Source organism: Pristiophorus japonicus, chromosome 15 (genome assembly GCF_044704955.1).
Source record: "Pristiophorus japonicus isolate sPriJap1 chromosome 15, sPriJap1.hap1, whole genome shotgun sequence".
In the NCBI taxonomy this organism is placed as follows: domain Eukaryota; kingdom Metazoa; phylum Chordata; class Chondrichthyes; family Pristiophoridae; genus Pristiophorus; species Pristiophorus japonicus.
In genome coordinates, this window is record NC_091991.1 from 147524159 (window position 1) to 147538202 (window position 14044).

At 42.4% G+C, this 14044-nt stretch overlaps 1 protein-coding gene across 8 annotated transcripts in view; it reads left to right on the top strand.

Moving 5' to 3' along the window:
• The window catches only part of septin12 (septin 12), a 429590-nt gene that overhangs the window by 389288 nt on the left and 26258 nt on the right, over nt 1–14044 (top strand). For all 8 annotated transcript variants that reach the window (XM_070901064.1, XM_070901066.1, XM_070901070.1 and 5 more), the window contains 2 exons: nt 5440–5557; nt 7277–7372. In XM_070901064.1, coding sequence (XP_070757165.1) covers nt 5440–5557; nt 7277–7372 — 214 coding nt within the window. The remainder of the gene's footprint in view (nt 1–5439; nt 5558–7276; nt 7373–14044) is intronic.

Here is a 14044-nt window from a genome sequence, read left to right on the forward strand (position 1 = left end):
CCCATTAATGGTACCTTTCCCATTGATTAGTTTCGCCTCCATCCAAGTCTCAGTGCTGACCTGCACTTTCCACCCCAACCTGCCACTTCGAGTCACTCCAGTTCTTGCGCTCCCTCACCTCAGTCCAGTGCAGGCCCCATGTCCAAGACTCAGGCCAATTCAGAGAGCTAGTAACTCGCTATTAATGTGCTTGCTATCCTTGTGTATCTCACACACTGAAACAATGTTGAATAATGTGATTACATTTTTTTAAAAGCTTAAAAGAGTAATAAAAAATAAAAGTCTATATTAACCAGTAAAATCGTGAAAGCTGTAGAAACATAGAAACAGAAAATAGGTGCAGGAGTAGGCCATTCGGCCCTTCGAGACTGCACCACTATTCAATAAGATAATGGCTGATCACTCACTTCAGTACCCCTTTCCTGCTTTCACTCCATATCCCCTGATCCCTTTAACCGCAAGGGCCATATCTAACTCCCTCTTGAATACATCTAACAAACTGGCATCAACAACTCTCTGCGGTAGAGAATTCCACAGGTTAACAACTCTCTGAGTGAAGAAGTTTCTCCTCATCTCGGTCCTAAATGGCTTACACCTTCTCCTTAGACTGTGACCCCTGGTTCTGGACTTTCCCAACATTGGGAACATTCTTCCCGCATCTAACCTGTCCAATCCCGCCAGAATTTTATATGTTTCTATGAGATCCCCTCTCAATCTTCTAAACTCCAGTGAATATAGGCCCAGTCGATCCAGTCTCTCCTCATGTGTCAGTCCTGCCATCTCGGGAATCAGTCTGGTGAACCTTCGCTGCACTCCCTCAATAGCAAGAACGTCCTTCCTCAGATTAGGAGACCAAAACTGAACACAATATTCCAGGTGAGGCCTCACTAAGGCCCTATACAACTGCAGTAAGACCTCCCTGCTCCTATACTCAAATCCCCTAGCTATGAAGGCCAACATGCCATTTGCTGCCTTCACCGCCTGCAGTACCTGCATGCCAACTTTCAATGACTGATGTACCATGACACCCAGGTCTCGCTGCACCTCCCCTTCTCCTAATCTTTCGCCATTCAGATAATATTCTGCCTTTCTGTTTTTGCCACCAAAGTGGATAACCTCACATTTATCCACATTATACTGCATTTGCCATGTATTTGCCCACTCCCCTAACCTGTCCAAGTCACCCTGCAGCCTCTTAGCATCCTCCTCACAGCTCACACCGCCACCCAGCTTAGTGTCATCTGCAAACTTGGAGATATTACACTTACTTCCTCCTTCTAAATCATTGATGTATATTGTAAATAACTGGGGTCCCAGCACTGAGCCCTGCGGCACCCCTCTAGTCACTGCCTGCTATTCTGAAAAGGGCCCGTTTATCCCAACTCTCTGTCTGCCAACCAGTTCTCTATCCACGTCAATGCATTACCCCCAATACCATGTGTTTTAATTTTGCACACCAATCTCTTGTGTAGGACCTTGTCAATGCCTTTTGAACGTCCAAATATGCCACATCCACAGGTTCTCCCATGTCCACATCCTCAAAAAATTCTCGAAGATTTGTCAAGCATGATTTCCCTTTCATAAATCCATGCTGAGTTGGACCGATCCTTTCACTGCTTTCCAAATGCGTTGCTATTTCATCTTTAATAATTGATACCAACATTTTCCCCACTACTGATGTCAGGCTAACTGGTCTATAATTACCCGTTTTCTCTCTCCCTCCTTTTTTAAAAAGTGGTGTTACATTAGCTACCCTCCAGTCCATAGGAACTGATCCAGAGTCGATAGACTATTGGAAAATTATCACCAATGCATCTATTATTTCTAGGGCCACTTCCTTAAGTACTCTGGGATGCAGACTATCAGGCCCTGGGGATTTATCGGCCTTCAATCCCATCAATTTCCCGAACACAATTTCCTGACTAATAAGGATTTCCTTCAGTTCCTCCTCCTTGCTAGACCCTCGGTCCCTTAGTATTTCCAGAAGATTATTTGTGTCTTCCCTCGTGAAGATAGAACCAAAGTATTTGTTCAATTTCTTTGTTCCCCATTATAAATTCACCTGATTCTGACTGCAAGGGACCTACGTTTGTCTTCACTAATCTTTTTCTCTTCACATATCTATAGAAGCTTTTGCAGTCAGTTTTTATGTTCCCAGCAAGCTTCCTCTCATACTCTCTTTTCCCCCTCCTAATTAAATCCTTTGTCCTTTTCTGCTGAATTTTAAATTTCTCCCAGTCCTCAGGTTTGCTGCTTTTTCTGGCCAATTTATATGCCTCTTCCTTGGATTTAACACTATCCCTAATTTCCCTTGTTAGCCATGGGTTGAGCCACCTTCCCCGTACTAGCAACTATAATCTCATAGTGATAGAACTAATAGATGTGCATCACCTCAGTGATTTAATAGTTTTATCGATCATTCTTTTTTTGTCACGTTACAGAACTATAGCAAAAGGATGGGATTAAATCACATGTTCAAGAATATGGAACTAGGGCACTACAAGTGTAAATAGAGAAATGCAAAGAGGATGTGTGAATTGGAAACACACAGGAATTTGGCTTCATATCAACATTTTCCACCTTTTTTCATTTTGTACTGGGTTTTTTTCTTAACGATGCGACTTGTGAAAGTAAACTAGTTGCAACTGGAGGCTTCTACACAGCTCTAGCAATGTGCTCTCCTCAGCTATTAAAAGCTGTGACCATCGAAAGACAAGCACAGCCAAACTAGAATTTCGCTTCCTGACTATATTAGCCATTCGGGGCCAATGCAGAGGCCCCAGGGCTGTTGCTCATCAGGCCCTGGGCATGATTTCACCTACATGAGCTGACCTTGCCATGTAATGAATGCAAAGTCAACTTGTTTAAATATTTCTCAAGTGCTCCTAATGCATAGTGCATCACATTAGACCAAAACACCAGCTCAGACTCTAAGCACCAAATAGCCTGTTTCTGTGCTGGGACTTTGTAAGAATCTATGAAACCCTGTCAGGAATGATTTTTTTTTGGGGGGGGGGGGGGCGGGGGCAAAACTGTTGACAGTAAATTTGATTCCGATGCAGGAATAAGGATTCCTCCCATCCAGAAAGATGAATAACACCTATTTGAATGAACAGTAATTTGATTTAGAAGCCAACGTTTTTGAATTAAGTGCTTTAAGCCAAACCCTCGGCTAGTGTATACCTTCCAACCTCAGCAGCTGTAACGTATTAGGGGCACACACTTAATGAAAGAAAGGAGAGTCTAATGTAACATTTTTCCTCAGTTGGTAACATTGATTTAATATGGCCTGTCTGTTCTCTGTCCAAAGACCGTGTGACAACTGAGCAGTCTCTCAAATTTGTAACTGAGTGAGTGGTGGTAACCCTGCAGTAACTTTCAGACTTAGCGAGAATCTGCTGCAGCATGTTATATCCAAGAATGTACGGCCCCTCCCGAGAAAAGCTCCTTCACCTGGTGCACGGCATTGAAACGGATTTTCATGGTGCGCTGCCAGTTGCTGAGATTGTTGGCTTGATAAACTTCAACAACGAAGCTGCAATGATAGGAATCTGACCTGCGTCAAACTGAAGAATCATCCCCCAGTTGAAATATCATCGGTGACTTAACCTCTTCCTTGTTTAGGATCTGTCTGTCAACGAGCTGTACTGAAAAGCTGCTGTTTGCCATTGTGCAAGTGTTGGAGACTTAAACACTGTCAGTCTGATGCTAGCTACTCTAATTTCCTTTGAGATTAATCCCTGAAATCCCGGACTTCTGCTTCCCACGGGCGCTCGCCAGAAAATGGCTAAAAAAAAGATCCGCACCTACCATTTCCTGCTGCGTCCACCAGAGATCCCGGTTCTGAGGCCGCCTCTTGCGCAACAGAGCGCGTTCACGTTGGGATATCCGTAGGAGTCACGTGGGCCTGGACACCCAGTCACGGAAAAGTATTCTCTCATTCATAGTAATAGGAGTTTCGTAAGTCCGAAACCCTCCTATTACTATGAATGAGAAACACCCAAACACTACATAAAACATTTTTAAAAAAACACCCCACATAAATACATTATAGATGATTTAAAGTTGATTTAAATGTTTTTGAAAAAAAATCTTTGCCGATTTTTTAAAAAAAGTTTTAATTATGGTTTAAAATAAACTTACCTTAGTAGGCAGGGTTTTTAACATTAAAATGTGTATTTTAAATGTTATTTTGAGATGTTTTTGTATGTTTTAAAACTCTTTCGCTGATAAAAGTAGGCTATGTGCCTGCTTTTACCAGGCGCAAAAGTTTTAAGGACATTCGCAGGACAAGAAATGGGCAAATAGCGCAATCTCTGCTGTGGGAATGTTCTTCTCCCCGAAATGCGGAGGATCTGTCGAGCCAGAAACTTGACAAATCGGAAATGCCGGTTTTCAGCGTATGTGCATTGCACGCCATAAACTGGCTTTTGCGATGCCTTCCCTGGTCCGTACACACTCCGTATGGACCCGGGGAGGCTGGGATTTCATGGCCTACATTGTTTTCCTACAGCCTCTAATTTTGTGTTTAGTTGTCCAACCTAGAAAAGGTCAGCACTGACAAAGAAAATTGCTCCTAAGCAGGAAATGACAGGAAAGGCAATATGGTCTTTTGAACTATTTCCACTCTCTTGTGCCTCCTGAACCTCCCAGAGAATCAAGTTAGTCAGGAGCAGATACACCTGACAGCAAACTTTTCCGTAACATGCTTTTCACCTTGCTGTCTGTGGAAACAAGTCAAGAGATGAGTGCATTTGTGTACAAGTGAACATGTGGAAATTATCGTGTGTTCATGCACAAGAGTTGGAATTAGTACAAGAGACCATATTGCCTTTCACGTAAGCCAGCAAATACCTAGACTGTAACGTTGTAGATTTACTTGCCAGAGGTACCATCAGAGTATGGCAGTCTTTCTGTTGAAGAGTATTTGACTAATTTGAGGATATAGTGTCAAGGCTGGAAATAACCTCAGCTGCCACATTAAACCCTCATAATGTTTGTTTTATTCAAGTTAAGCCCCCCTTTGATGTACCCAGATGAAACATGTGGCACTATATCAGAGCTCTCTATCTCTCTTCATAAGGGCTTATTTCTACTGTTATGTTTCTACCTCTCTCCTTCCTCCTTTTAAGATATTGCTTAAAGCTTACCTCTTTGACCAAGCTTTTGGTCACCTGTCCTAATATCTCCTTATGTGACTCGGTGTCAAATAATCGCTCCTGTGAAGTGTGTAGGTACATTTCACTACGTAAAAGGTGCTTGTTGTTTTAAAAGAGTGTTGTGTATATTACCAGTTATGAAGGGCAGAAGTCATTGAATGTATGTAACAGAGAGCTCAGTGAATCATTCTGTGTCCTGGAAATGTAAAAATGAAGTGGGCAGATCTGAAATTACCAACAGATAGCGCTGCAAATCATGGATTCTTCTGCTGTTTTGCAGGTTACGTCCATTGGACATAGAGTTCATGAACCGTCTAGCCAAAATAGTCAATATAGTCCCAGTTATCGCTAAAGCAGATACGCTCACTTTAGACGAGAGACGAGAATTTAAGCAGAGGGTATGTATTTGGTACTGTCCACTACACTGATAGTGCACGTTGTTTATTCACTGCCGTTCAATTCTGACCATACTTATGTGCTGTTTTTCTTAACTGCCACGGTTCAAAGTGGCTAAATAAATGATTATCAGAGAGCCGAATTCAAAATTGGATAATGCCTGAGATTGTTTGTGTTTTAATGATGCATTCTTCTGCTGGTTCATAGAAATAGCTGTTTTTATTGCTGAGTTAACAATCGGCCCATGTTCATCCTATCCAGAACTAAGGAAAACTTTTTGATGAGGTTCATTTTTTTTTAAATGGAAAATTTTCTTTATTAGAAACAGTCAGTTGGAACAGTCAGAAAATATTTTTCATAAAACGAGGCTAGTTTTTTTTTTCCCGTTCCTGGCACTGAGACTTTCATGTGCCTTTACACCAGATGTCCCTTTTATTTTTATAGTCCCAGCACTATTGCTGACACCAATGACTCCAAGATGCACTGCAGCAACTCGCCAAGGTTTCTTCGTCAGCACCTCCCAAACCCGTGACTCCTACCACCTAGAAGGACAAGGGCAGCAGGCGCATGGGAACACCATCACCTCCAAATTCCCCTCCAAGTCACACACCATCCTTGGAAATGTATCGCAGTTCCTTCATCGTCGCTGGGTCAAAATCCTGGAACTCCCTCCCCAACAGCACTGTGGGAGTTTCTTAACCACACGAACTGCAGCGGTTCAAGGCGACGGCTCACCACCACCACCTCAAGGGCAATTAGGGATGGCAATAAATGCTGGACTTGCTAGCGACACCCACATCCCATAAACGAATTAAAAAAAAATTGGGTTTCCCAGTGGAATCCACCATGCTTGGAAGAGGAGGAGGACCAAAGGAGGGTAGCCTGGCAGCTCAGCCTGCAAGATGTCCTCACTGACACCGACACCTGCAGAGGTCAAATGACTTGCTTTGTCAGAAAAAGCGGCCTAGAATTTGAACTGCACCCGAGTTGGGGCGTGATCCCAGTGCCACACATGCCTGAAGAGGCCAGCGACAAATTGATCAGTCGGCCTCATTAGTATAGGACCGGTGAACTGCGGGCTCAAGTCACGGCCCCAGAGGAAGCGCGCCAGTCGATGTGGGGGGGAGGTGAGTGAGATCAGCTGACTGGGACACTGAGCTTACTGGAGGGGAAGATTTTGAAGACTCACTACAGCAGAACAACTTCCACAGATGCCATATGGGTCACCACTTATCCCATGCTCTTATGTGCCCAGCTTTGCCTTTTAAACAGAGCTGATTGAGACAAGATCTGGCTCATAGAAATTCATTCCTGCAGTGCATCCTCTCTCGTCATGTCACATATATGGTAATTTGCATAGCTGTGTTATTTTCAGTTCCAGTTTACTTCCTACATCCTTACTAACACTGCACTATGTCAATGCAGCATTTTCTTTGCATATATCCTTTACAACACCATCTTCCAGATGTGCAGACATGTCCCGGGTTGCTTTTTGTAGAATAATATTTTTGTCTTCTCTTTGTGCTATTTAAGTCTCGTAAACTTAATGAAAAATGTTCTCTTACACCTCAGGCAATGAATTCAGTGAAACTGGAGCTGGCGTTGACAGTAGCAGAAACCTGCTATGGCCACTCCCGACGCCATGTGTCGACAATTACTCGCCTCATTAACACCTTCCACACCAGCAGCCTTTAATCTCGGCTGTCTTCATTGATTTTCAGATTCGACAAGACCTGAGAAACTATTCCATTAGTGTTTACCCCCAGACAGAGTTTGATGAAGATTCTGAGGACAAATTACTAAACGACACAGTAAGAGTAAGTGTGTATAAAATATCTTCATTAGGCGCACAGTCGTAGGCAGTCCCTCGAATGAGGATGACTTGCTTCCACAAGGGTTCAGATGTTTCAATGGAGGTACCTGATGTTCCAGCCCTGAACTGCAATTGAGGGGGTGGAAGATGCCTGTGCGTGGATTTTTTTAATGTGTGGTGACCATTGCACATGGGCTTGACAGAGCTAGGCCTTTATCCAGTGGCAAGGGTTAACCAGGACGACTAGAGACCTGCTCTGCTGCACTGACCTAGTACGCCCACATATCGCAGTGTGGGCTGGCCCGTGCTGCCCCTGGGCCCTCAGCTCTTCTGGGCCCCATACCCTCATTCGCCGCACCTTCACCCACGATGTTCCAGGGATCGGCGCTCCAGCTCTATTTATAGCCCCGACCTGCGGTGGTATTCTCACACAGGTCAGGGCGGTCCACTTGAGCACAGTAGTGGATAATTGAATGTCAGTTCCTTGCATCTCATGATCCCAGACTGCAATCACTTTTTTGTTACAGGCTGTTTTGTGCATTCCTTTGATGCATTTTCTTCCATTTTTTTCCTCTGCCAAAAACAGCAGGAAAGTATTGCATCTTACAAAAAAAAATTCTCTCCCTCCAGTAATCTCTCTCTTTTCTCCTCATTTCATCTGAAAGATGTGCTGCCATGTTATGGTTCTGCAGTCACATGCCCTTCCTGTGCCTGTAAGGTGTCAACCAGTGGCTCCATGGACAGCACTCTCGCCTCTGAGTCAGAAGGTTGTGGCTTTAAGTCCCGCCCCACAGACCTGAGCACAAAAATGTAGCCTGACATTCCAGAGCAGTACTGAGGCAGGTGGCATCTTTTGGATGAGACGTTAAACCAAGTCTGCCCCCTCAGCTGAACGTAAAAGATCCCACGGCGCTATTTCAAAGAAAAGCAGGGAGTTCTCCCCGGCATCCCAGCCAATATTTATCCCTCAACCAACATCACTAAAACAGATAATCTGATCATTATCACATTGCTGTTTCTGGGATCTTGCTGCATGCAAATTGATTGCCATGTTTCCTACATGACAACAATGACTACACTTCCAAAAACAAAATACCCTGTACTTCATTGGCTGCAAAGCGCTTTGGGACGTCCTGAGGTCATGAAAGGTGCTCCACAATCTGACTAAATAACGGAAGAACTTGTTCCAAAAATGCAACATTGCAGAAAGCTGAGAGCTGGGAGACTCAGATTGCTATCTCGGCCTCAGTCGAATCAAGCAAATAAGAATAACGTTTTGTCTCTCAAGCACTTTGTTCAGGCTGTCAGGACTGATGCCAATGTAAAGCATCACCAACTCGCACAATAAATATTAGTTCAGGTTAGTAAATAACACGGCAGTGGAAATGAACCATGTATATCGAACATGCTTGAATTGACCGCATTGCACATCACAAGTAAACAAAAATAGGAATTTCTGCTAAGTAGCCCTCAGAAATGGTACCTCAACGCTTTAAAATAACAACAGTAATTTCTGTATCAGTATGTTTGAAATCTTGGCCTGGAGATTCCACTTGGTTGCGCTGGTATTTTCAGCACAATTTGCCTAAAATTAGCGTAATCAGAAAGATCGTGGAATATTAAACACAAATTATACTCTGGGCAAATCGAGTTTCCACGATTTTTTGCACTAGTTTAAAAAAAAAACACTACACTAGAAGCCGGCTCCGCCTACAAAACTGACCACTCCCCCAGGATGAATGAATCACCATTGGGAGTTTCCGCTAATCGCAGGCCTTCGAGAAGGCTCCAAAAATTAAACTGTTTCTTTTGGCCGCAAGGACATTAATTGTAACGGTTTAAAAGCTTTTGAATTTAATTTTTAAAAATGTAATAAGAATATAACTAGGAAATGGTTCTGTGTAGTTTTTAAGACATTTTCAGTTATTTACAATTGGGTTACTCACCGGTAGATTGACACTCTGGTTAAAATGCTTATTTTTTGTGGTAAACACATTTACAACTGTATTAACCAACCCGCATCTAGTTACCACTCTTAAATATATCAAGGAAAATGTTTTCAAGCATAATTTTATTTAAATTGCAATTTAAACTGCTGCCCAATCACACTGGTTCATGGCAGATTTTACCCGAGAATGTGGAACTCGCTACCACAGGGAGTAGTTGAGGCGAATAGTATCAATGCATTTAAAGGGAAGCTGGATAAGTACATGAGGGAGAAAGGAATAGAAAGTTATGTTGATAGGGTTAGATGAAGTGGAGTGGGAGGAGGCTCTTGTGGACCATAAACACTGGCATGGCCTGTTTTATGCTGTAAATAATTTGGAATACTTTGTAATTTTGAGTTTGGCAATGTGCAAATGAGGTTGAGCAAAAACTTAAGGGGGGAAAAAAAATTACTCTTCAAAACGGGCCCAGTTTTGGCCGCAATTTGCTCACCTTTTGCCAATTGTGCCCAAAGCGTAAACTCTACCCCTTTTAAAATGAAGTGATTAATCCTACTTGGTGTCTTGCACACCTGGAATCGGGAATTTAGCCTTTGGGGAATCAGGAAGGCATACCTTTATGCTACTGTTGTCTGGCACGCCGTATTAATATTAGAGCATCAACCCATTGCAGTGCAGGGTTTTTGCAGCTAAAGGGAAGTTTTGTAACTTGAGATCAAGTATGCATTTATTACTCAAAAACCGCAGCCTGCGTAGGGCCATCAATTGTAAACATACAGTACGTCATCAGCCAACACCACACACTATAGTACAAGGCATCAGAAACCCACATTAATGTTGGCCCCGTGTTTTGCAGTTGGGTCTCCAATTAAATATAACACCACAAAGATAGATTTGCCCCTCCCTTTTATCAGAGAGGATTGTGGGCTCAACAGGGATTGGCTGGGGAAGTGGCACCCGGCAAACTAACCAAGGGAGAGCTGCACACAAAGGTCAAGGGTCGCCGTTTCTGTGCTTTTTCATTTCATTTGCTCAGTGCCAAAGTCCACTCCAGTAAATTGGCCCTCATTCCCTAAAAAAAAAGTGTGCCCAATATTTGTGTAAATATAGTGAGCCTAAGGGGTTGAACAGTAATCTTTGTTACTGTATTCAGCTTACTGGATCACATGTGATCTCCTCTGCTTTAACACATGGTAGAATAAACGCTCCATCAGATCATGACTCTGGCTATAAACTACCAAATAGATTTATATTAACAATATGCAGATAAGTAAACAGTAGCAAAGACGCACCACATATTTAAAGTATTATACAGACCATAGCTATTCCTTTGGAATACAGAAAATAAGTCATATTTCTGGCACTAAAACTCAACAGTAAAGCTGGACCTGACCATAACTCTACACAAGGGTTTGCTACTAACCGACCACAAAGCCTCCTGCCCATTTCATGGCTTCAAAGAGGACTGCTGAATTGGCTCAAGTGTGCCTGAGATGTATGTTGCAACTCAAAAGAAGAAAGACTTGCATTTATATAGCGCCGTTCACAACCTCATGATGTCTCAAAGCATTTTACAGTCAATGAAGTACTTTTGAAGCGTAGTCACTGTTGTAATGTAGGAATCTCCTTTGAAGTTCTACCCACAAATAGAGGAAATCAAATGTATACTTCTCACAATTACAATCAGGTTGTTGGACATCCACAGGATATCAAACACACTAAGGATGGTTGGTGTTTGAGGGTAACTCTTGAACCCTTTCAAGTTGATATTTGTGCTGCAGGACACCAACAGATATCACAGATACTTCTGGACAAAACAATGCAAATGATTTTGAAAATAACAGGGATTAACATTAAAATTTTAGTTCCATTTCCTCCCTTTTTTTACAAACCCCTCCCCTTTTTATTATTTTTTTCTGTTTCCCATGACAGTTGATAATTATTCTGCCATTCACACCCTATCTAGACTCATCTTTTAGAAACATAGAAAATAGGTGCAGGAGCAGGCCATTCAGCCCTTCTAGCCTGCACCGCCATTTCAATGAGTTCATGGCTGAACATGCAACTTCAGTACCCTATTCCTACTTTCACGCCATACCCCTTGATCCCCCGAGTAGTAAGGACTTCATCTAACTCCCTTTTGAATATATTTAGTGAATTGGCCTCAACTACTTTCTGTGGTAGAGAATTCCACAGGTTCACCACTCTCTGGGTGAAGAAGTTTCTCCTTATCTCGGTCCTAAATGGCTTACCCCTTATCCTTAGACTGTGACCTCTGGTTCTGGACTTCCCCAACATTGGGAACATTCTTCCTGCATCCAACCTGTCCAAACCCGTCAGAATTTTAAACGTTTCTATGAGGTCCCCTCTCACTCTTCTGAACTCCAGTGAATACAAGCCCAGTTGATCCAGTCTTTCTTGATAGGTCAGTCCCACCATCCCGGGAATCAGTCTGGTGAATCTTCGCTGCACTCCCTCAATAGCAAGAATGTCCTTCCTCAAGTTAGGAGACCAAAACTGTACACAATACTCCAGGTGTGGCCTCACCAAGGCCCTGTACAACTGTAGCAACACCTCCCTGCCTCTGTATTCAAATCCCCTCGCTATGAAGGCCAACATGCCATTTGCTTTCTTAACCGCCTGCTGTACCTGCATGCCAACCTTCAATGACTGATGTACCATGACACCCAGGTCTCGTTGCACCTCCCCTTTTTCTAATCTGTCACATTCAAATAATAGTCTGTCTCTCTGTTTTTACCACCAAAGTGGATAACCTCACATTTATCCACATTATACTTCATCTGCCACGCATTTGCCCACTCACCTAACCTATCCAAGTTTGTTTGCTAACTTGTGGCATTACCATCTCAATTTGGCCCATCATCCCTTTTGTCTCTCAAATCTCTCCTGCCTTCCACCCTATCACAGACCTTCCCTTTTGTTATTTCCTTCCATCGCCCTTTCAGTGCCCTTGCTCTCCCTTAAGAATCTGTTACATTTTGAACTTTTTCCAGATCTGACGAAGGGTCATCGACCTGAAACAATAATTCTGTTTTTCTCCACAGATGCTCCCTGACCCGTTGAGATTTCCAGCATTTTCTGTTTTTATTTGATTCCAGCATCTGCAGTATTTTTCTTTTTGTAATTGCATATTAAAACTGCTCTTTGTTTTATTCCAGCATACTATAGTCTCTGTTCTCATGTACATCAGCCAGACTCATATCTTTAACTGAACCCAAAATGCCTCAATGTTAGTCACAGTCAGATCTACCCTTTTGACACTAATAATAACCAGCTTCACGAGGCCCTGTCGTAACCAGAAATGTGAAAGGTTGAAGTTGAGATAAACACCCATCATATAAAAGTCCAAACTAGTCAAATTGATTAGTGACTGTTTCTGCAGCAATCTTATAATGTAAATTGGCCGCAAAGATTTGAGAATTCCCAGTAACGTTCCCTGCCAGACTGTATTATATGGAATGATAAATATATGGATTACTCGGTTCTCCAGGCTGAATCTGGTAGAAAGGTAATAAAGAAGACGGATTGACCATATCTGTAAATCACTGCCGAGCTGACAAATTTATTGTTCCACAAAGTGTCAAACTTGCATAACAGTAAAACCAGATTCAACAATTCAATTAACATTTTACAAATTAAAATTGAGTTCCATTTTAAAAAAAATTTGAAATTCATATACTTGCTGTGTTTGTATGGTGCTTGAAAGTAAATACAAAGTGCAGCCGGAATGGTTCTTGTATAACACAAAAGCAAAATACTGTGGATGCTGGAAATCTGAAATGAAAACAAAGTGCTGGAAATACTCAGCAGGTCAGGCAGCATCTGTGGAGAGAGAAACAGAGTTAATGTTTCAGGTCAATGACCCTGCGTCAACCTTTTGTTGAGGGTCTTGTATATCTGCCTTTCCCATCTCTTTAATTTCATAGTCCATCAGATTATGTACGATTATTTCTGATTCACCTATTTGTGTAGACCATTTGTCTAGTTGTGCAAATAAAGACTAAGCAAAGTGTCGAAATTATTGCCTAAATTTGTTGCGTTATTTTTTAGCTAAACTTTCAGTAGCTCAATTTACTTGTCTGATTGAAATAACACATGTTACAGATATCAGGAATGCTAAAGCAATGATAACTATGTCCTCTTATTTAGATGGTTCATAAGATTCGTCTGTTTTATCTCCCTGAGCTTCTGGCTCCAGTTTCAGTGATGCAACCCTCCGAGATCTCTGCGCTCCTCCAATTCTGGCCTCTTGCACATCCCAGATTTTCCATCGCTCCATCATTGACGTTCGTGCCTTCAGCTGTTTAGGCCCGAAGCTCTGGAATTCCCTCTCTAAACTTCTCCGATTCTCTCTCTTCCTTTAAGTTACCTACCACCAACCTGGTCTAATATCTCAATGTGGCTTGGTGTCAAATTCTGTCTGATAATGCTCCTGTAAAGCACCTTGGGATTAAACAAACTGTATAAATGCAAGTTGTTATTGTGATTAATGATTCCCACATATTGAGTTTCTTATATCAGTCAATCGACAAGAGATCCATCGACCTCCAAGTAGACAGTTACAGATGGAATAACACTGGTCCAAACCTTTTAGTATATCACAGAGTAATGTGTACAATTTGGGTCACCACACTATAGGAATGATATTATAGCCCTAGAGAGTGCACAGTTTAGATTCACCAGGATGATTCCAGGGGTGAGAAACTATT